This window comes from Lynx canadensis, chromosome B1, assembly GCF_007474595.2.
Source record: "Lynx canadensis isolate LIC74 chromosome B1, mLynCan4.pri.v2, whole genome shotgun sequence".
Taxonomy (NCBI): Eukaryota; Metazoa; Chordata; class Mammalia; order Carnivora; family Felidae; genus Lynx; species Lynx canadensis.
In genome coordinates, this window is record NC_044306.2 from 70697380 (window position 1) to 70722473 (window position 25094).

Sequence of the window (25094 nt, forward strand, 5' to 3'; positions counted from 1 at the left end):
AGCCAATACTGCAGAAATAAAAACAATAATAAAAAAATATTATGATCAATTACATGCCACCAAATTGGGCAATCTGGAAGAAGTGGAAAAATTCCTAGAAACATATAAATTACCAAAACTGAAACAGGAAGAAATAGAAATTGTGAACAGACCCATAAACTGGAAAGAAATTGAATCAGTAATCAGAAAATCTCCAAACAAACAAGAATCCAGGGCAGATGGCTTTCCAGGGGAACTCTACCAAACATTTAAATAAGATTTAGAACCTATTCTTTTGAAGTTGTTCCAAACAATACAAATGGAAGGAAAACTGCAAACTCATTCTACAAGTCCAGCATTAACATGACTCCAAAACCAGACAAAGATCCCACTAGAAAGAGCTACAGACCAATTACCCTGATGAACATGGATGCAAGAATTCTCAACAGGATACTAGCAAACTGGATCCAATAATACATTAAAAGAATTATTCACCATGATCAAGTGGGATTTATTCCTGGGATGCAGGGCTGGTACAATATACACAAATCAATCAATGTGATATATCACATTAATAAAAGAAAGGATAAGAACCAGAGGCATCTAGGTGGCTCAGTTGGTTAGACGTCTGACTTTGGCTCAGGTCATGACCTCATGGTTCATGAATTCAAGCCCCTCGTCAGGCTCTGTGCTGACAGCTCAGAGCCTGGAGACTGCTTTGGATTCTGTGTCTCCCTCACTGTCTGCCCCTCCCCTGCTTGCTCTCTCTCTCTCTCTTTTTCTTTCTCTCAAAAACAAATATACATTAAAATAAATAAATAAATAAATAAATAAATAAATAAATAAATAAGACAAGAACTATATGATCCTCTCAACAGATGCTGAAACAGTACTTGACAAAATACAGCATCCATTCTTGATAAAAACCCTCAAGAAAGTAGGGATAGATAGAACATACCTCAAGATCACAAAGGCCATGTACAAAAGATCCATCACTGATATCATTGTCAATGGGGAAAAACTGAGAGCTTTCTCCCTAAGGTCAGGAACATGACGAGGATGTCCACTATTACTACTGTTATTCAACATAGTGTTGGAAGCCCTAGCCTCAGCAATCAGACAACACAAAGAAATAAAAGCATCCAAATCGACAAAGAGGAAGTCAAACTTTCACTCTTCACAGACAACAAGATACTCCATGTGGAAAACCCAAAAGACTCCACCATAACATGGCTAGAACTGATACATAAATTCAGTGAAGTCACATGATATAAAATCAATGTGGAAATCGGTTGCATTTCTATACACCAATAATAAAGCAGCAGAAAGAGAAATCAAGGATTTGATCCCATTTACAATTGCACCAAAACCCATAAAATACCTAGGAATAAACCTAGCCAAAGAGATAAAAAAATTCTATACACTGAAAACTATAGAAAGCTTATAAAAGAAATTGAAGAAGACACCAAAAAAATGTTAAAACATTCCATGCTTGTGGATAGGAAGAACAAATATTGTTAAAATGTCAATATTACCCAAAGCAATCTACAAATTCAATGCAATCCTTATCAAAATAACACCAGCATTCTTCACAGAGCTAGAACAAACAATCCTAAAATTTGTATGGAACCAGAAAAGACCCCAAATAGCCAAAGCAATCCTGAAAAAGAAAACCAAAGCTGGAGGCATCACAATTCCAGACTTCAAGCTGTATTACAAAGTTGTAGTCATCAAGACAGTATGGTACTGGCACAAAAACAGACACATAGATCAATGGGACAGGATAGAGAACCCAGAAATGGACCCACAAGTGTATGGCCAACTAGTCTTTGACAAAGCAGGAAAGAATATCCAACGGACAAAAAAAAGACAGTCCCTTCATCAAATGGTGCTGGGAAAACTGGACAGCGACATGCAGAAGAATGAACCTAGACCACTTTCTTACACCATACACAGAAATAAACTCAAAATGAATGAAAGACCTAAACATAAGCATCAAAATCTTAGAGGAGAAAACAGGCAACAATCTCTTTGACCTTGGCTGCAGCAACTTCTTACTTGACATGTCTCCAGAGGCAAGGGAAGCAAAAGTAAAAATGAACTATTGGGACCTCATTAAGATAAAAACTTCTGCACGGTGAAGGAAACAATCAGCAAAACTAAAAGACAACTGATGGAATGGGAGAAGATATTTGCAAATGACATATCAGATAAAGGGTTAGTATCCAAAATCTATAAAGAACTTATCAAACTCAACACCCAAAACACAAATAATCCAGTGAAGAAATGGGCAAAAGAAATGAATAGACACTTTTCCAAAGAAGACATTCAGATGGCCACCGACACATGAAAAAATGCTGAACATCACTCATCATCAGGGAAATACAAATCAAAACCACAATGAGATACCACCTCACACCTGTGAGAATAACAACAATTCAGGCAACAACAGATGTTGGCAAGGATGCAGAGAAGGAGGAACAGTTTTGCACTGCTGGTGGGTAATCATAGTGGTGCAGCCACTCTGGAAAACAGTGTGAAAGTGCCTCAAAAAATTAAAAATAGAACTACCCTATGACCCAGCAATTGCACTACTAGGTATTTATCCAGAGAATACAGGAGTGCTGATTCGAAGGGGCACATGCACCCCAATGTTTATAGCAGCAGTATCAGTGATAGCCTAAGTATGGGAAGATCCCAAACGTCCATTGGCTGATGAATGGATAAGAAAGATGTGGTGTATATATGTATATACGTATACACACACACACACACACACACACACACACACACTGGAATACTATTCAGCAATGAAAAAGAATGACATCTTGCCATTTGCAATTATGTGGATGGAACTAGACTGCATTATGCTAAGCAAAATAAGTCAGTCAGAAAAAAGACAAATATATGATTTCACTCATATGTGGAATTTAAGATACAAAACAGTTGAACATAAGGGAAGGGAAGCAAATATAAATTAAAAACAGAGGAGACAAACCACAGAGACTCTTAAATACAGAGAACAAACTGAGGGCTGCTGGCAGGATGTTGGGTGAGGGAAGGGCTAAAGGGATGAGCGCCATCAAGGAGGACATGTGTTGGGTTGAGCACTGGGTGTTACATGCAAGTGATGAATCACTAAATTCTATTTTTGAAATTATTATTACATTGTATGTTAACTAACTTGGATTTAAATTGTAATAAATAAATACATGAATGAATGAATGAATGAATGAAAATAAATAAATATAAGATTTTGTTTATGAGAAAAAAGAAAATATGCATTTTCTAATGGATTATTGATAGTGGATAGAAATAAATGAATTTTATGAACTTAAATAAAAAGACAGTATTCAAGTTAGATTTAAAAAAGCTTATATATAAGAGTGAAAACATATGGTATCTGTCTTTCTCTGTGTGACTTATTTCACTTAGCATAACACTCTCTAGTTCCATGGTGGAGGGGAAGGAAAAAAAAAAGTTAGAGAAGGAGCCAAACCATAGGAGACTCTTGAAAACTGAGAACAATCTAAGGGTTGATGGGAGGTAGGAGGGAGGAAAGGATGGGTGATGGGCACTTAGGAGGGCACCTGTTGGGATGAGCACTGGTTGTTGTATTGAAACCAATTTAACAATAAATTTCATATTAAAAAATAAAAATAAATAAAAATAAATAAAAATAAATAAAAATAAACAAATAATTAATAATAAAAATAAAAAGCTTACATAGCATAAGTATTTGTAGTTCATATGTGACAACACTGAAAAAATAAAAAGGTCAGCAAAGAGAAAATTATGTGACAAAATTAAAACGAGGCCAAATAAAATATGAAATTTAAAGGGAAAGGCATGAAATTGAACTAAATAGCAAAATTTATGCAAAGAAATTAAATAATCCCCCGGAAAATGTCAGTCTTGACCAATTATATAATATATATACTGTATCTACAAACACACACAGACTAATAGAGCCTTAAAATGAAGAAAGCCAAATCAATAGAATTCCCTGACATTTTTTTAAGAATTTTTCTCACAGATCATGTTCATCAATCACACTTAGTAAAATAAGAAATCAATAATGAATTGACAGTCAAAAAATAGATATTCCTAACGAAATGGTAGCCCTACATCCTGTGAGTTTGGATAGTACAAACCACACTCGTTGATAATTTCAGGTTACAGAATAAATAAAAATGTAAACTTAAAAGCATTTATAACTGAACCTCAGCCTAAATGTACATAAAAAAAGTGTCTCATGCAAAAGTACTTACAGAGGGATTTGTAGCTTTAAATGCATTTATTGGAAAACAAAAATAATTGAAAAAACATGGACTGAGCATTTGAATCAAGAAGTTTAGGAAAGAAAAACAAGATAGATGCAAACAAAATAGAAGAAAGAAAATAACAAAGATAAAGGAGAAATTAATGAAGTGGTACATACAAAATAAATCAAACAGTGTTAATCAATAAAGAAATAAATGGATTCTCTGATAAGGCTAACAAAATTGAAAACCTATGTAATTGCAATTAAGGAAGGGACATGAGTAAATACCATTAAGAGAAAAAGTGATACAGATTATAATAGATATTTTTACATCACAAGACATTAATTCAAGCATAATCATCAATAACTTAAACATTTAAATGCAAAAGGAGCACCAGGGTGGCTCAGTAGATTAAACATCTGACTCTTGGTTTCAGCTCAGGTCATGATCTCACAGTTCATGGGATGGAGCCCCACATTGGGATCCGTGATGACAGTGTGGAGCCTGCTTTGGATTCTCTCTCTCTCTCTCTCTCTCTCTCTCTCTGACCCTACTCTGGTCTCTCTCTATCTCTCTCTCTATCTGAAAATAAGTAAATAAATATTTTTAAAAAACTGTAGAAAAGGAAAAAAAAAGCTAAATGCAATCGGTAATTTCCCAGAGAAAATATGAATTATCAAAATTTATCTAACCAGGAAAAATCCTGAATAAACCAATCCTTTTTTTGCTCAAATGCACTCAGATTTGTAAACGTCCCCCATTGTATCCTCAATAGCATAAGACTGGGTCTGTTTTATGGGAGTTCTAGAAAACTCTGAGACCATTAATTCTGGGCTTATTTAATTTCTTCCAGACTCTAGAAAGAAACAGGAAGATATTCAACTCATTTTATGATACTAGTATAATCTTTATGCATGAACAGAATATGGATGGCATAAGAAAATGATATTATTTTGGCCCATCTCACATATAAATACAGATGTAGCAATTTTTCATAATTTTTAAAAGACAATATTAAATACAAAAAGGATCATGCTAAAAATAATACATCACAGAAAAAAACTGCTGATGTCAGGAATACAGGTATTATTTTGCTTTAGAAAATCTTCTAACACAGTAACTACATAATAGTTTACAGAAGAAAAAACAATGTAATTATGTCAATAGCTTCAAATTGAGACAATGAGTAATATTTAGCACTTTAGCTTGGTAAATTTCTAATTGTTAAATTCTGACTGTATCTCTTGCTGAATGAGGGTGAAAATAAGTTCTTTTATACAATGTTAGGTGTGTAAATTGATATAGTTATCCTACAAAAAACTTTGTATTATAAATTATTTTTTTAATGTGCAGGTGTTCTACCTGTAGCTATGTACTACACAAAATCATTCCAGGGCGTCTGGGTGGCTCAGTTTAGCCTCCAACTCCTGATTTTGTCTCAAGTCATCTCCTGGTTCTCGGGTTCAAACCCAGCATTGGGCATTGTGCTGATATGTGGAGCCTGCTTCCCATCCTCTGTCTCCCTCTCTCTCTGCCTCTCTCTCTTGCTCGGATACTCTCTCTATATCATAAATAATAAATAAGCATAATAAATAAGCATAAATAAATAAGCATTTAAAAAAATCATTCTCACAGGGGCACCTGGGTGGCTTAGTCGGTTAACCATCCGAATTTGGCTCAGGTCAGGATGTCACAGTTTGAGGATTTGGGCCCTGCATCGGGCTCTGTGCTAAAAGCTCAGAGCCTGGAGCCTGCTTCGGATTCTGTGTCGCCCTCTCTTTCTGCCTCTCTCCCACTCATGCTTTGTATGTCTCTTTCTCAAAAATAAACATTAAAAAATAAAAAAAAATAAAAATCTAATATTGTGTGTGATACATATACTTAGATATCATTTATGTAAATTTTAAAACACTACTATTTGTATATTTTTCTTTAATATCATAAGATAATATTTGGAAAAGTACAAACCTACTTATAATCATAATTGCCTCTAGGCATAACTGCAGAGACTCTAGATAAATAACAGGTGACAATTTCAAGTTTATACTTTAGGTTCTGTTAACTTTAAAAATAAAACTGTTATTTTAGCAGCAACAGTGAATTTATTCAGAAATAGCAGAAAATTGGCAATTCAGGACAAACAAGCTATGGCAAATCTTAGGCAACTCTGGAGAACAAGAGTTATGTTCCTTATAGAGGATGGGGATTGTTATAGAAGGGCTGTTATAAACAAAACATAGCATGTTGTTTACATTATAAACACAACAGGAGGGCTGTTATAAACAAAAAGTTCATTGGAGTAAACTGGGAGTTTGAAATGCAGTGGCTTTTCATTGGCTGAGTTGTGACAGTCTCTCATTGGCTGAGTTGTTGCTGGGGGAGGAGCAAAACCTTTTCCTCCTGCTTTTCTTCCTCCTTTACTTCCTCCTGGGTAGTAAAGTAGTAGCTAAAGTATTATCATTTGCAAGTTATGTCTCTTCCTGCCCAGCTGCAATGGATGACAAGTGGTAGGGCCTAGGAGCTTCCCCTTCTGGTCTCCTGGATCCATTTTAGTGAGGTTTCCCTTTATCAGGTTTCATAGTTCTAATTAAAAAAACAAATAAGACAAAGTATTCATATGTTACTTATCAATAAAATGAATTAAAAAATTCAAATCAAATATTTCAGAAAGTTAGAGTGATTTAATTCTCAGTGTTGGAAAATAAGTAATTATTATATTTCCTTTACCATTTTTCTGATTGTTTTCCATTCCCACAGATCTCTCTTTCATAGATCCATACACCTGTTTAAAAGCATAATAAAGGAAGATAATTCAAGCATCAAAAAAAAAAAAAAAAAAAAAAGAAAAGTAGTTTTGTACAGTGCAGTGTTGTGAATGTTTGGGCTCCCCCAAATTCATATGTTGAAATCCTAATCCCAATGTAAAGGTGTTTAGAGATTAGGCTTTGGCGAAGTAATTAGGTCATGAGGGTGGAGTTCTCATGAATGGGATTATTTCTCCTAGAAGAGGCCAGAGAGCTAACGAGCTCTCTTTTTGCCATGTGAGGACACCACAGAAACATGGCCCTCTGTATACCAGGAAGAGTTCCCTAAGAAATGTGCTGGCACCCTAATCTCAAACTATCAGACTCGAGGGCTGTGAGAAATAAACGTTTGTTGTTTAGGTCACCCAGTCTATGGTGATTTCTTATACTGTCTCCAATGGTCTAAAATACATTGGTAGAGAAATAATCTGGAAAACTACTGGAGACCAAGCAAGACACTAATTCAGGTCCTTTACCCCATACGTAGTGAGGGAAGATAAACAGGGCCCATCTGAAACTGATATAGTTGATAACCACTTTTGATTAAGTACAGGCAAGTCAGGGGAATGAATAAAACACATAAAGCTTGGGGCGCCTGGGTGGCTCAGTTGGTTAAGCGACCAACTCTCAATTTCAGCTCAGGTCGTGATCTCACAGTTCCTGAGTTCCAGTCCTATGTTGGGCTCTGTGCTGACAGTGTGGAGTCTGCTTGGGATTCCCTCTCTCTCTCTCTCTCTCTCTCTCTGCCCCTCCACCACTCATGCTCTCTCTCCCAATAAATAAACATTAAAACACACACACATAAAGCTTAAGGATGATAAGATTTTATTTATACCAGCATGGGCATTCCAGGGGGCACAGAGGACACATGCGGAAACATATGGACCTGAGGGCACGAGAGGAGGTTGAGCCATGGAAGTGGAAGAATGGGAGAAGAAGGGCTGCCATCTGGGCTGGGATCAAGGATGATGACTCACGAATAGACACCAAGAGAAGGAATCCTACCAAGGCAGGATATTCTGCAGTTGCCAACCTGCGTTGGAGGACAGGACTGACACAGCGTTTGGTGGAAGGAGTTAGATTCAACCTGAATTATGGGCAAACTCAAAAGAACTGGACTAAGAGAAATGGGGAGGCAGCTGGGTGTGTTTCCTTCCTGAGCCCTTTGGAATGTAAAAAACAGGAGTTGTTCTTGATGTATAGAATGATGTGGGGAGAAGCTATAGTTCATTTTATGAGGTGGGGCAGAATTAACCTGGGGCGTATACAAGAATGGGAGTGTTTTCAGTGAATAGCACACAAATAAATAAGTGGAACAATCTGTTGAGACTAAGTTTTTCTCTGTGGGCCATCTGGTTCATATCAATTAGCACACACTGATTTTATTTGATCCTTAAATAGGCATTCTCTCAAAGAGCTTCTAATGTAACCTTAATGTGAAACTGTTCCATATATACATAAAATAGGTACCCTTTAGTACTTCATAAAGGGCAAAATATAGTATGTCTTAGTTGCAAATAAAACACCAATTGTTACTATACTATGTGTGTGTGTGTGTATACATATATATATATATAATATATTATATATATTCACTTACACCTATTCATACACACACACACACACGTATACTAAGTTTTTACTTTAATATTTTCACAGCATTACATCTGTTAGATGTCAAGTTTTTAACAAAAGTTTCTTCATAAATGGATAAATACTATGGCTATCATATAAATTATGTTGCCTTAAGAAGTTCAATATAATTTTGTTACTTAGGGGTTGGCCTCATATATTTTCAATATAAGTTCAGAATGCAACACATTATCATTTATACGGAATTGGGTTAATTGGATATTTGGGTTAATTGAGAATATGTTCAGTACATAGTTGGGTTACCAATCTTCAAAGAATTAAAGTACAATAAAATATATTAAAATGAAAATTCTACTGAACATAATTTAGTATTCCCTCTATGTTTCAGAAAGAACTTGAGAATCGTGCAGTTCTCCAGGATAATTGTTACGAGCATTAATTATCTTGTATTACTACCATACATTCATGGGTTATTAGAGACTAAGCTCAATTTCAACAAGATGGGTAACATATCTAGAAAATTCTTTTCTGTATTATTTTTTTAAAAATCTATAATATTCTCATTTATCTATTTGTATAGGATACATGTAGAATATGACCCTTAAATATGTGGATTCTGAGTTTTTGGCATTACTATATTCCGTTACCCACAACCTAATGTTTACATTATGGACTTCCAAGTAAATAGTCCGAAGATTTTTTTTTACACATTCCAAGAATATTTTAATAGGCAATTTATAGTTCCTGATGTTGTTTCTATTCTTAAAGTCCTTTATACTCCAAATTGATCTCGATGATTATGAGTGCTAAAATACCTGAAGGACAGACATAATGTGAATCTATTGTCAAAATGTCGGTGTATTTTTTAGCCCAATACTCGTTATTTTAATAAAGAACTTTTGAAAAGTGGCAGCTTCCTTAGAAATAGTGTAGTTATAGTGGTAAGAGGTAAAATGAGATGATAAGAACCATAATTTATTACACGTACTATGTGCTGGGGACTCTGCTGAGCATGTTACCTATAACAACAAATTAAAACGCCACAAAAACGTTACGAGGTTGTCATTGCGGCCCCTGAGTTAGAAATAGGCAAATTGTGGCCCACAGATGTTGAATAACTTGCCAAGATTTACACTAGCAAATAGGATTCTAGCCTCGATTCTATGTCCCCAAATCCTCGTCTATAATGGACTATAAAAGGCAGGCTTACATGTTGTAATTGGTCATTCTTGCATTATTTTTATTCCCTCTTTAAAAATAGGGTAACGGAGAAAAAGATTCTTTGAGAAGGTTTGCGGGATTGTATATGGCAAACTCAGAACTATAACCTAGGTCCTATAACTTTTAGTCTTTCTGCTACCCACTCCCGCCTCTCTATATAATACAATAGTTGGCTTTCGTCTTTGTTTAGACCCTAAGATTATTTTTATATGATGCATGTCCCGCATACATTCATTAGGAAAGTTCACATTTTTCTTTAGACATTTAAATTAATTCATCTAGAAATTTGGAAGCTTCTAAGATGCCAGTGGACTGATTGGAAACTCCAGTGATTTTTGAATGAAAGGGCTTTTGAGTATACAAATGAATGAACCAGACAAGTGCAGCTGTGTTTAGAATGAGGCTTTATAATAGTCTAAGGCAGACTTTATTAGGTATTCCCTCTTAATGAGTTCCATATAATTCTCCCAGTTAATAAGTTAAAGATCATCTTTGTAGCTGACAAGCCTGAAAATCGACTTAGATTTATAAAAAAAAAAACAACAAAACAACAAAAAAAAACCCTGTTAGCAAAGCAAGCGGATATGCTTGTGTGCTTGTGTCCTAAGGAGGAGATACCTAAAAGCTATATGGCGTGAGGTCGCAGTCCTCAAAGAGAAGTGGACAGGGTGTTTACTATTGTTAAATGCCATTTCCCTCCTGCTATACTTCCAACTCTAATAAACACTTAAAAGAATATCCCATGGGAACATACAGTGAACTGAGCTGAGCTTTTCAAAAACTGAAATCATTTGCCTCTTCATCTTGTTTACCGTTTCACCAAATGGGGTTTCTGTTATGTGTCATCGATGGCATAGGGTGAGGCAATGCTAATTGACTAATAAAATCCCTGTTTGATGAGGTAATTGGGAAAGGACCTGTAGTTTGACTGCATTCTTGCTGAAGGGGTGGAGGGCTCTGACTCCTTTTGACAGCCTCGCTGTGAATGATATTAATTGAACTGCAGTTGCCTCAGGCTGCAAATTGGGATTTACTGAAAAATGTTTCAAGCTACAGGATTAAGATCAGATGGGAGTTTTAGTTAAGAAACAAACATTAGGTAAAGTGCATTACATCATCAGCTAAGGAAACTTTCCTTTACTGTTCATTATTTCCTCAGCAATGTTAACTAGGAAATAAAATTCAAATAGCACTTCGACATTTTTAATTGCAATGTTTCTGCACTTTACGCATCATAATTTTCTTTTTTTAGCTAATGTCTAGCTTCAAAATTCTATGATCAATGGTAAAATGGCCTTTATTAATGGGTATATTAAAGTATTTCTTACTTACTTTTCCTTAAGACAGGTTTTTTTCCTTTTACACAAATGATTTTGTTCCTCCTTATGCTTTGATAATATGCATTATGCATTCTGATTTGTTTTATAGTGATTTAGGAATTTAACATATATTTCCTTCTCACACTGTTGACTCTCATTTAGGAATGGAATCTCTGTCTTCACAGTTTTTGGTTAACACCTATTAAGATATTAAGTACCGAAGAAGCATTTACTGAGCTACATTTTTTTTTTCAGTATTCTAGGCTAAAGAGGGTTTAGAAAGAATTGTCTGGGGTATGATATGTGAGATGTGAGAAATCTTAAAGTACTTGTGGAAATGTAAATGGTATTTATTGTTTAGAATATAGAAATTCCAAAATTTCATTGTTCTTGCTGAGTAAGGACAAAATAAAATAATATATATGCATATATAACAATATATGGGTATATATGTAGAGAAAATATAAAACATATTAAATATAAAATATTAAATGTCTGTATATATGTGTATACACACACTGAGTATAACCAACCTTGAATATAACATTCATATTATCCATTAATATGAATCACAAGAAAGTCTATTTAGTTAAAAAGTGAGGGTGAGTTAATGCTAAATTATTAATGTTATATAAACATATGCATTTAATTTGAAAATATAATTGGAATAAATCTGCTATTCTAAAGCAAGGTAATATTCTAACAAGAAAGCATTGAGTAAAAGTTATCAAAAATATTTCTAACCATTTATCACAGGCTTGGTATTGTATTTTTAATATTTATTTATTTTTGAGAGAGAGAAAGAGAGAGTGCAAGAAGGGGAGAGGCAGAGAGAGGGAGACACAGAATTGAAGCAGGTTCCAGGCTCTGAGCTGTCAGCACAGAGCCCAATGCGAGGTTTGAAATCACAAACTGTGAGATCTTGACCTGAGTCGAAGTCAGACTCTTAACTGACTGAGCCACCCAGGCACCCCTAGGCTTGGTACTTTAAAATTTTATATTCAACTATTTGCGTAAGCTGAAGTTTTCAGTGTAATAGATGATAAATTGAGTTGTTTTTAGAGCAGCTTGAGTTAAACATTGTGTATGTAATGGGAAATATTTTAACTTTATTTTTCAATAGAGATGTAACCATGTGACTAAAAGACAATGTTGAGTGAAAACACATCAGTTAAAAGGAGTATTTAAAGACATGACATCCAAGGCTGGCACACGTAAAAGAAATAGTGAAACATAAACCACTTTCCTGTAAGGCAAGGTACCTGGCTGAACTTAACACTCCAATCACTACTAAATGAAACATAAAGGTCAAAATCAATTTGGTTGGACTTCAAAATGTGAGCAGAGGAGTAGTATGAGAAACAGCTTCAGGGATAAATTAAACATTTAACAGGAGAGAATCTCATGTCAGAAAGAGGATTTTTTTTACTTAGCTCATTGGGCAACACAAGGCACTTGAGATGTTTGACCAGAATGCCACGATCACAGTTTTATTTTACAGAACTTAACGTCATGATAATTAAGTGAAATATATGAAACTGGATTGGATCTTGAACACCCCCTCCGAAAACAGTGGAGCAATTGGCAAATTGGAATAAAGTCTCTAGAATATAGCATTTTATTAATGTTAATTTCTTGATATGGATACTTGGCATTATGGTGGTACCAAGTTCTTGTTTAGGAAACGTACACTGAAGTTTGTAGAGGTAAAGGGACATCATCATATCTTTATGCAACTTTATTTTCAATGTTTCAGAAAAAAAAATGTCTCAAGGACACACACACGCACTCACACACGCACACTTACACACACACACGCACACATGCATACACACACAGTAGTGGGGAATAAAGCAAATATGATAAAATATTCACATTTGAGGAAACTGGATAAATGGTACACAGGAATTCTTTGGAATATTTTTGCAAACTTTCTAAAAGTCTGAAACAATTTCAAAAGAGCTATAAAAGTAATATGCCAATGACATAAAACAGGTTAAGAGATGACTAGGTTGTGAGAGTTTATCATGATGAAAAGCTACATTTGTAGCTTTTAGGAGGGAAATCTGGGAGAACTCCCCAAATCTAAAATGTATACATCTTTCAACTCAGTAACTTCACTTCTGGCATTTGTCTCATGGAAGAATACTCATATGTGCACAAATTTCTGTTTAAGAGGAAGCTACCTTCAGGCATATTCATGCTATAAAATAATAGGAGACAGAAGATAGACCTATGAATGTCCAATATGTCCTCACAAAGAAAGATCTCCAAGACATATTAAACAAAAAATAAGCTAATTGCAAAACCAAACATATGGTAAAATCCCCTTTATGTTAAATCTCATTACATTAAATTATCTTTCATATTTAAAAATTGGATGGGGGGGCACCTGGGTGGCTTAGTCGGTTAAGTGCCCAACATTGGCTCCGGTCATGATCTCACGGTTCATGGGTTTGAACCCCACATCAGGCTCTGGGCTGACAGTTCAGAGTCTGGAGCCTGCTTTGGAATCTGTGTCTCCCTCTCTCTCTGTATCCCTCCTTGACTTGTGCTCTCTCTCTCTCAAAAATAAATAAATGAACATTTAAAAAAACACAACTGGATAAGGGTGCCTGGGTGGCTCAGTCATTTAAGGGTCCAACTTTGGCTCAGGTCATGATCTTGGGGTTCATGGATTCAAGGCCCACATTAGGTTCTGTGCTGACAGCTCAGGGCCTGGAGCCTGCTTTGGATTCTGTGTCTCCCTCTCTTTCTGCCCCTCGCCCACTCATGCTTTGTCTCTGTGTCTCTCTCAAAAATAAATAAATGTTAAAAAATTTTTTTAATTAAAAATTCGATTTAAAAAAATGGATAGAGTTGTAAATGCCTAAGGCAGATGCCTAAGGTGGTGACCTCTGGGGAAAAGAGAAAAGAGCTTGGAGAGCAGCTGCCATGACAGCAACTTTGAGTGCTTACTCGAAATACATCTTGGTTTCTAATACATCAAGGTATTCATATCTTACTTGGGTAATTAAAAAAAAATGAGTATCACACAGTTCAAAAATAAGCTGATTTGAGGTGCCTGGATGGCTCAGTCAGTGGAGCATGTGACTCTTGAGCTCAGGATTGTGAGTTCAAGCCCCACATTGGGTGTGAAGCCTACCTGATGAAAATAATAATAATAATAAGCTAAGTTCTAGCGGAGCGAGTCTGCTGTAACAGTCTGATAAGGAATGGGAAAGGGCAAGTGAATTAGGGTTGTGTCAGCAGAAACAGAGAGGGGGAAGTGGCAGGTGTGAGAGGGAGAATCTATATGCGTCGGTACTTGAACGGGTGTAGAGTGAGAGAAGGAAAGAAGATTTAATATGGCTGACTGCAACAGGGACGGCTTTAACAGGAATAGGGAATAAGAGAACCTACTGATTGTGAGGACAAGATAATTTTTATTTTGGAGACACTGGATCTGAGATACTGAGATACAGGTAAATACACTGCAAGTCTCCTAGAAACACATAATATTTAAAGACACAGACCAGAACTACCCTGGGGTTAAGCAACTAAGTCCTTGAGATAATAATTATAGAACAACTGTTAAGTGGACACTAATTGGACTTCATTGTTATGATCACTGTCTAATGTTCCACTTGAAGTTCTATATACACACTTAATCCTTAGATGGCTATGTATTTAGTTTGGTATTAAAATTGATCTTAGGAGGCTAAAATATTACAGAAAGGAATTCATTCACATTATTTTCAATAAATAAATTCTTGTATAATGAAACCTGTCTTCCATTTGGTACATTTCCCACTTAAAACTCTATATCTAAATCAAACTTCTGAATATGAGTGAAATTTGCAGAAATATAAAAAATGTATTATAAGCAAATGCCATTTTTATAAATAAAAGTTGTAAATGGTTTAAGTCTTACTCAAGGCATTTTCTTCCTAGCATGGTTCCATTAAAATGTTACTGTCTTGGGTCCTTGCAGGATATTGAAGTCCATCAGTAGGGTTACTTGTGGCATTTTTAAAACTATTCAGATGGCTGAGCTTTTGCAACTAGGGGGTGCTGAAGTTCTACAGAGGATTAGATTACATCTTATTTTTTTAAAAATTTGGTAATCGGTGAAAATTTTTAAAAGTTAAAGTCTTTAATAAAATAGCATTGAATGACACATAGCAATTTGCATAAACAATATTTAAACACACTTTATTGTCGAATTAACCATATAAACTCTCATCTGCGACAGAACTCTCCAAATAATGTAAATATACTTATTTGGTCTTATGTTTGTGTTATATGAATTACTGATAATTCCAATTTCAACTATGGAGAAATAAAAAGGTACATTGGGTGGATACCACTAGGATATAGGACACTTATAGACCAGAAATTGCCTACTTTCAAACTGAAGATCAAAGTAAATAAATCTAAGTAATCTAGACTTGTAGCAAGAACAAAAATACAACTAGAAGGCCTAACATAGACAAAGACACATTATATACTTAATCTTTAAGCGTTTTATCACAAATCCGAAATTATTCAAATAAAAAAGAAATGAATTTAAAAAATTTAGTTTTACTTTAAAATATGTAAGCATTTTAATAAAATAAAGAAGCTAAAATCCTTCAAAGATTTTTTTTTTTTCAAACTCGTTACTTCTAATAATAGGGTATTTTCCTCTTGGTTTCTTAAAAATTATGTGGAATCATATATCCATTATTATATTCCAATTTAAAATATTTATGACTCTTTAAGGCACAATGATTTTGTATATTCTATATCAACAAAATGAAATCCATGAAAATATATTTAGGCTTTAAGATGGATTAAATAGAATTTCTTTTGTCAGAAACATTTAATCAATGTATCTATCCTTTATTTTTATCAGAAGCCAGAATTCAGTATGAATTTATGTAAATCCAGATGTCCCTTTGTTTCAAAAATGCTTACCGTGTTTCATAACCTGGCATTTTGACAACACAGACACACTTTAAAATGAGCTGATTTTACAAACTAGTAACTTTTTGAACTTTATTTCTCCACAGAGCCCACATAATTATAGTTAATATATTTCTACTTACAAAGTTTAAACAATATGTAATATAATTTTTGCTTAATCTGTGATAGTACCATCTAAAATTATACAAGAATAAGATGGCTTTCTCTGAAAGTTACAAGGAAGGAAATTTGAAATACTACATACATTAGAGTGGTCATCATAACAGGATCCAGCGTGCACATCATTTTATTATCAGAATTATGTGAAATATTTGCAATTTACACTAACCGAAGAGAACGGTTTAGATTTTATTGTATGGAGTATGCTTATCCTTCATTTATTCCTAAAGCAATATGTTTGCTATACATATATACATCATCAGTAGAGCACAGACGTAACAAGATCATGCTGCCATTCGAAAGTTAGGTGCCACATTTTTATTACAATCACATGGCATCCAAAATGCAATATATTGCTATGAAAATGCAAAATTTTTCAGACTGGCATTTATGAATGAGGTTGGTCACAATGACATGGGATTTTATTTTACACAAATGAAAAAGATTTATCATAAATATATAGACCAATATATAACATTGAAGAACAAGAAGCAGAAAGGAAACAATGCTCTTGCGTAAAGATCAATTCTCTTAGCTGCTGTTGGAATAACAGGTTTGGCAGGGGGTGGCTTCTTGTTGTTCTTTGCCTGAGATTTCCCAAGCCCATTGTTGACTTCAATAGGTTTTCCATAGCAGTCATAATTGGATAATTCAAAATCTCTTGGTAAGCTTCCAACAATGCTGAAGTCATTAGACCTCAGGTCAGACTTAGAGGTGCAAACCTTTTTGCATCTTGTCTCTCCAACCTGAGAATAAAAATTAAGGACAGGGTATATTTAATTTTTTTCTATTCATAAAACATCTCTTCAAAAGGACATTTAAAAAATCTGATGGTCTAATCAGTTGACTATTATCTCTGTTTGGCAAAACAATTTAATAGCAACTGATTAGACCATCGGGTTACCTGAACATTTAGGGCTTGAAAATGTTGCCCATATAACAAGGCTTATGTCATGGAATAAACTTTTGACAGGTTATTTTATGTCAAAGGATCAAAGCGCAAACCAACATTTATCTCAGGCGCTCCCAGGCTTGTGAGAGTTCTCAGCTGAAATACCAATGAATAAAAATCCAATATTTAACCATAACACAGACCACATTACCACAATATGTGGATTACGGAAATCTTCTGGTATTTCTAACCTTTGACTTCCCCATGGATTCTATTTCCAAAGACGGTGGTTTATAAATGACTGAGGCATTTATCTCCTCAATGAGACAGACTCTGTCTCCAAACCACACTCACAAACAAGATCTAAAAGATGGTCACAATTACCATGAACCAAAGATTTACTGGTGAAAGGCATCCACTCCTAATTTGTTGACTAAATTTGAAGAGCCAACCACACTCAGAGAATCTAAAGAAATTGTGTGTATTTCAGCCAGATCATAAGCCATAGAGATTATTCAGTTGATGGTCTCTGAATTATTAAATCTGAATTCATTCCCCATAACATACAGAACAATTATTTTACACTGAACTCTAGCAATCAGAAATGCTCTTAGAAAAAACAGAGGTGTAGGCTAACCCCAGTATCTAGGATAGCCCTGATATTACAAAAGGCCACAGAAGGGCCAGCTTTTGACTCTACTGCTTAATTTCCTACTGTTCTTACTCCTGAGTTCTATGCTTCACCTTTGGGATCTCCATTATCTATATTTACTGATTTGACTGAAAAAGGAAACTATGTCATTATATATACTGTCAGTATACTATAGTTTTTGCCTTATTAGTATAATACATATGGATTCTACTTACCCTAAGTTATGGCTGGGTAAAAGTTATGCTTACTCTAAGAGGTAAAACACATTATTTCCTAGAAGTACTTCAGGTAGCAGGACCTTATCCTTTATCTGAACAAATACTGAGACATATTTTCTGGGCCAGAGCCAGATGGCAGTGTCTAGAGGTGGATAGCACACATAATTAAGATACACTGAGTGGAAAAGCCAAAATGTGTTTATGCATCTCCTGTCATTATATATGTAGGTTATTTCCATTTTTTTTCCAATTATGAACATGTATTGGTAATGTTATTTTTTCAGCTGGTATGCAAGTGTTAGCTTGATCATTATATACTTTATACCACATAGATATTTGTACAATCCCATTGAGTAAGAATTTTTAAAAAATACGTTTATATAAGCATAATTATACAAAAATACACAAGAAAGAAAATATATGGAGTGCCAATATATTAACATATTTAGAGAATGTTTGTTATTAAATAGCCCAAATGGAAACACATTTCCATCCTGCTTTGATGGGACTTTGTTTTAGCTACCAGCAGCCAACCTTAAGAAACAGGATCCCCACCGCTTTTCTAATGTGCCGTTACAATTTGCCAATTGTGAGATCTCAGCTGAGCTTAGAAGAGTAATTGTGTCTTGATGAGGTATCTGGTTTTGACGGAGCAACCACAGGTCTAGTGTCTAGTCCATACCAATTTGTGCACTATGTCTATGACAATATCTGGCAAAAAAGAGGGGCTGGTGAATGAGAAAGACAGCAAAGGTAGCAACTAAAATCTAAATTATTTAAATAGGACTTTGGGAAATCATATATATATATATATATATATATAAAATTCATGAATATATATACTTGACTATTATAAATATTTGACTATACATGAGTATTATATATGTGAATATTATGAATTATGAATATAATGATTATATATGATAGAAAATAGACTTTATATATATAAAATTTACCTTTAGACCTTCCACTTAAGTTTCCCAATTGGAAATTTCAAAAGACCATTTTCAGCAGTCTGTCATTTAAGCTCCACCACCGTGACAGACTCACGCACATACACAGACTCATCATATTCACATTCACACACCTTCCACGTAAGTGTGCCAGAAGGAAGCCCACATTTAAAGCTCACATTTTCCAGTGCTATCTGAGGAGTCGGTCTCAGTATGTACCAGTGAACTTTTGTAAAGAGTAAAATGACTACCTTCACTGGAACAGAGGTTGAGAACAGGCTCTACATATCAAATCTGTGCACTATCCTCAGACTCTCAGAGTAATCTGCAAAATCTGGGACTCTGTAGATATCCCAGTCTTTCTCCCTTTAGAATTCTCTAAGAAATCTAAAGTTTTAGATTCACTAATTGTGCTTTAGAATCCACTTATCAAAACAAAGGAGTATTCGGGCTTCTGCCAATAGACTTAAGAAGCATGTTTCTTCTCGGTGATTTTTACTTTTTCACAAAGAAAGAGATGCATATTTACATGAGAAATACATTTACTTTAAGTCATATTTTATACACACCTACATAGCTGTAAGTATAGTTTTAGTATCTATAAATAACTAAACAAGTAATCAAATTTATATGATATTGTAACCTAAGTCACACATAAATGCTTCACATTTTCTAATCTGTTTTATTTACATAAACATATTCTTAGATTCTGCTAGCAATTTTAATAATTTTAAAATTTTACCTACACAGTTTATTCAAAATGTGACACAGGATGTTATATTTATTCAGAGAGTTTATTTAAATATAGTAAACATGTCAGTAAGAGAAGAATAATTTCTTCAATGTTAAAATAATAAAATAGAAAAGTACTCCAAAGGGCTTCAATTTGGTTATACTAAATCTTCAATCATTTTATTTATTAAAACCTCTTTTAGAAACATAGTTGAAGATTCTTCTATTTGAAAAGAGTAGGGGTGTGTGTGTGTGTGTGTGTGTGTGTGTGTACTGATGGAGAGAACCTCTTCTACAGAAATATTTTTTAATTATGTGACACAACTGAGAAAGAAATAAGAAGTCCTCAGATTCCTTAAATAAGTCATGATTCATTAACAAGTTGGCTGCTCTCCCCTTTTTCCATTCATCAGAGATTTTATACAAACATAACTTTTTATTTAGTTAATACTCTCCACACATAATTATCATATCTAATATGTACATAAAAGTACAAAAGTATTTATTAAAATGTTTTAAGCAATTATAATATCACATGAAGAGAGATTCAATAAACTCCTTATAAATGAGATACTAACCCTACATAACACATTATTAAAAGTGATCTTAGTTATATTAATCTCCAATCTAAAATTTCTCAATTTTTCTCAGATAAATGTGTCTTAATTTCATCATATAAACTTGTCACTTTTGAAAATCACTGGTAGCAAAAATGAGGTAGCAAAAATGATAATGAAACTGTCAGGAATAAAAAAAAAATGATGCAGAGAATAACTTACTAATGTTTCAAACTGAAACCGTAAGATTTTCTTTGTTGTCCTTTTCAGTTTGAGTCACACATTTAAAGGCAAATAACCTTATGCAATATTCCTTGACCAGAAGACTTACGCATGATTTTGTGGTGATAAAAATACATTCAGAAGGGAATAATCTCTATATATTTTACTAAATTTAAGTCATTCCTTATTTTTAAAAATTTAACATTACCATAGGAAACAACTATACCATTGAAGCATGAACAGTAGATTTTATTTTTAATTCAATCAAATCCAAAAGCAAGGATACTATTTTTTTTTTTTCAACGTTTATTTATTTTTGGGACAGAGAGAGACAGAGCATGAACGGGGGAGGGGCAGACAGAGAGGGAGACACAGAATCGGAAACAGGCTCCAGGCTCTGAGCCATTAGCCCAGAGCCCGACGCAGGGCTCGAACTCACGGACCGCGAGATCGTGACCTGGCTGAAGTCGGACGCTTAACCGACTGCGCCATCCAGGCGCCCCAAGGATACTATTTTTGTCTTTCATTCACAACTTTCTTGTGAATGGTACACGGCACACACTAGGCATTGAGAATAGGGTGGTATTAACAACAGTAGGTCCTCACTGTTTTTGCTGAATTAAAAGAAAGAAATGTGCGAGTGAACAAACAAATTAGTAAACAAAATATTGTAATGGTTGAGGAAGTCCTAAATTTACCTGGAAAATTATGTATGTATGATGACAGATTTATGTATGCAGCTAAAAATTATAAAAACACGTTAAAAGCTAGATTAAACTATCATTGCTCTTACATTTTTTTATATCTTCCCTTTTCTTAGCAAGGACAGTATTATTTTAAATATCAGCATCAAAAATTTCCTATAATCCAAATTTCACCGTGCTTCCAATTACTATTCCTATGCTGTCTAAAAATAAATGACATATCATTTTGAAACCATGCCCCACAGTGTTAATGAGACTGAAACCAGCAGAAAGTTTAAAGGTTGTTTTTTAGAGAATTGTTTCTCCCTAATCAGCTATTGTGTCTTTTCAGACCCCACTAACAAATCCACTAGCTGTTTCTACAGAGGCTTGAACTCAAGGTCAACTGATATAGTTCCAGCCTATGAACAAGCAAAGCCCTGCATTCCTTAACAGATAATGAGCCTAAGACCCCATTCCAATTTATGCCAGCTCTTGGAACATGCCCATAGCCCCTTGTCCTTGGCGTAAAATAACCTCCTGACTGACGCCAGGAGCTGAATTTTTCCTCCTCTGGTGTTAAGTCCCCACCCCAAAGTGAACATGGGATGTATGCTGCATGTATGTTTGCTCAATATGTGTATTCCACCTTTCCTCATGAATAGTCATAAGTTTCCCTGCCCTTTTCATCAACATATATATCATCTCCTACCCTGAATTCCCCTTTAAAAACCCTGCTCCTTAACCTGGAACCTCGGAGATGGTCCTTGGACACCAATCCGCTGTCTCCCTAGGTTGCCAGATTCCTAAATAAAGGAATCTTTCCTTTCCGGCCAGCACCTGTCTTTTGAGTATTACCTTTCCAGCGGCAAGCAGCCAAAGTTGGGTTTTGCTGACAATTTCATTGAAATTACTTAGCAAAAGTTTGTGATTTGAAAGCAAAATACACTGGAACAGATGCATTTTGAAACCAAAAACTATATTTTTCACAGGAAAACCATCAATGAAAAAAGAAACAATTTTTTCTTTTTTCACATACTTTTATGTGTCAATGTGTAACAATCTTACTGAATTTATCAAGCTTACACATTTGCTCTAAGTTTTACACACACACACACACACACACACACACACACACACACACACACACACATATATATTAAAGCTAAGCTATTTTCGGTTGCATTCATGTTCTGAAATCTTTCTCAGGGTACAAATACTACATAGGTCCAATGTTCATTTTAGAAATTGCATTTGGGGGCGCCTGGGTGGCTCAGTTGGTTAAGCATCCAACTTAGGCTCAGGTCATGATCTCACGGTTCATGGGTTCAAGCCCTGCATTGGGCTCTGTGCTGACAGCTCAGAGCCTGGAGCCTGCTTCAGATCCTGTCTCCCTCTCTCTCTGTCCCTGTCCCCAACTTGCACTCTCTCTCTCTCTCTCTCTCTCTCTTATATAAATAAACATTAAATTTTTTAAAAAAATAAATTGCATATGGCCTGTAAGCAATGAGAGTAATTTACATTTATTTCTGGAGATAAAAATTTCTGGCCAACTTTTAAACTCCCTAAGCATCACTCTATGACTTCTGTAGCAGAATGTAGCAGGTTCAGAATTAAGACACGTGCGTTTCTATTGGCAACCCAAACATAGAGAATTGAAATACAGAAGTTCTTAAATATGATGAAGTTTTCTTCATTGGGAAATTATTTTAATGCCTGAAGACTAAAATTTAAATAATATAATTCTGGGGGAGAGTTCAAGATGGCATAGAATATCCTGAACTCACCCCTCCCATGGACATAACAAATCCATAACTGCATATGGAATAATTCCCTCTGAAGGGGATTGAGAAACTGGATTGAGAAGCTCAGGTGCTGACTCACGTGACATGGAAAGCAGTGCAATGAAGGGGATTGAGAAGCTGGATGAACAGAGCCTCTGCAACAAGGAACAACAAAATGGGTAGAAGAGGCAGAGACACTGTCTTGCTAAGGAAAAAAACACACCCGAGGTGCAGCACTCCATGGATCGGAGGGATCTCAAAGATACAGAAGTTTATTTACCCTGAGGAGTGAAAGATTGGAACTCCATGTAAGGCACATTACCCCTTAGATTCTGCACAGGAGAGAGGAACCCCCAAAATACCCAACTCTGGAAACTTACAAGGAATATATCCAGGAAAACTATGAAACTATAGTGACAGAATAACCCACTTTTAAAAAGCTCATGTGCTGGCTCACTTGACATGGAAAGCAGTGCAAGAAACACGATCAAAAAGTGCGTATCTATAGGTGAAGGAGGCCTCCTTACTAATGCACCCACTAGAGAGGCAGGAGAAAGCTGGGCCTCTCTCTCCCCAGGAACTGAGACACTGGAGGCAGCCATTTTTACTATCTTGTTCTGCCATACTGATTTTGGCACTGGGGAGCACCATTTTGGATTTTCCCTCTAGACTGCTAATGTCAGAGGGCATGATCCACCAAGAGTGTCAAACAAGCCTGGGCCTTGTCTAGGCCTTACAGCCAACAGCATAATAACCCTACCCACCAGTGCATCTGCACAATGACAGCCGGGCATCGCAGCCAGCTGGTCCAGGGCCACTCCCACCTATCATGTACCCACAGCAGTCATTTCCCCACCACAACAGGAGAGTGCACACAGACTACACAGGGGACATTCCTGGAGCAACCTTGTTCTGGAGACCAGGGGGAATTGCCCTTCTGGGCCCCACAGGACAACTTCTACATAAAGCTACTCCTTCAAGACCAGGAAAAGGAGCTGAACTACCCAATACATATAGAGAAAGTCAGGCAAATGAAGAGACAGAGGAATATGTTCAAAATAAAAGAACAAGACAAACATCAGAAAAAGAACTAAATGAATGCAGCAAAGCAATCTACTTGATAAAGAGTTCATAGTAATGGTTATAAAAATGCCTATCAAACTCAGGAGAAGAAAGGATGAACACAGTGAGAATTTTAACAAAGCTGGAAAATATAAGAAGGTACCAACCAGAGCTGAAGAATGCAATAACAGAAATTATAAATACATCAGAGGGAATAAACAGCACATTATATGATATATAATAATAGATCAGCAATCTAGAGGACAAGATAGTGAAAATAACCCAAACTGAACAATGAAAAGAAAAAAAGGATTTTAAAACATAGGATAATTTAAGAGATCTTTGGGACAATATCAAATGTGCTAACATTCACATTAGAACTCATATAACTCAATATCAAAAACAAAATAAAACAATCCAGTTAAAAACTGGGAAGACAACCTGAATAGATACTTTTCCAAAGAATATATGCAGATAATCAGCAGGCACATGAAAAGATGCTCCGCATCACTAACAATCAGGAAAATTCAAATCAAAACCACAATGAGTTATCATACAACATCAGTCAGAATGTCTACTATCAAAAAGATAATAAGTAACAAGTGTTGGTGAGGATGTACACAGAAGGCAATCCTTGTGCACTATGGGTGGAAATGTAAACTGGAAAGTAGTGTGGAGGTTCCCGAAAAAAATTAAAAAGAGAGCCACCATTTGATCCTGCAATTCTGCTCCTGGGTATTTATCTGAAGAAAATGAAAACACTAATTCAAAAAGACATATGTACCCCAATGTTTACTGCAGCATTATTTACAATAGCCAAGGTATAGAAGCACCTAGGTGTCCACTGATAGATGATTGGATAAAGAAGATGTGGTAAATACATACAATGGAGTATTACTCAACCACAAGAAAGAATGAAAACTTGTCATTTGTGACCACATGGGGGACCTAGAGAGTATTATGCTAAGTGAAATAAGTCAGTAAAAGGTAAATACTGTATGATTTCACTTATATTTGGAGTTAAAAGCAAAACAAACAAGCAAACAAAACAA

The 25094-nt window shown here is 35.2% G+C and overlaps 1 protein-coding gene across 1 annotated transcript in view; it reads right to left on the bottom strand.

Moving 5' to 3' along the window:
* Window positions 1-16186: 16186 nt before the first annotated feature.
* Window positions 16187-25094, bottom strand: part of GLRB (glycine receptor beta) — a 94484-nt gene continuing 85576 nt past the window's right edge. The window contains exon 10 of the mRNA XM_030312852.1: window positions 16187-17033. Coding sequence (XP_030168712.1) covers window positions 16737-17033 — 297 coding nt within the window. The 3' untranslated portion in view covers window positions 16187-16736. The remainder of the gene's footprint in view (window positions 17034-25094) is intronic.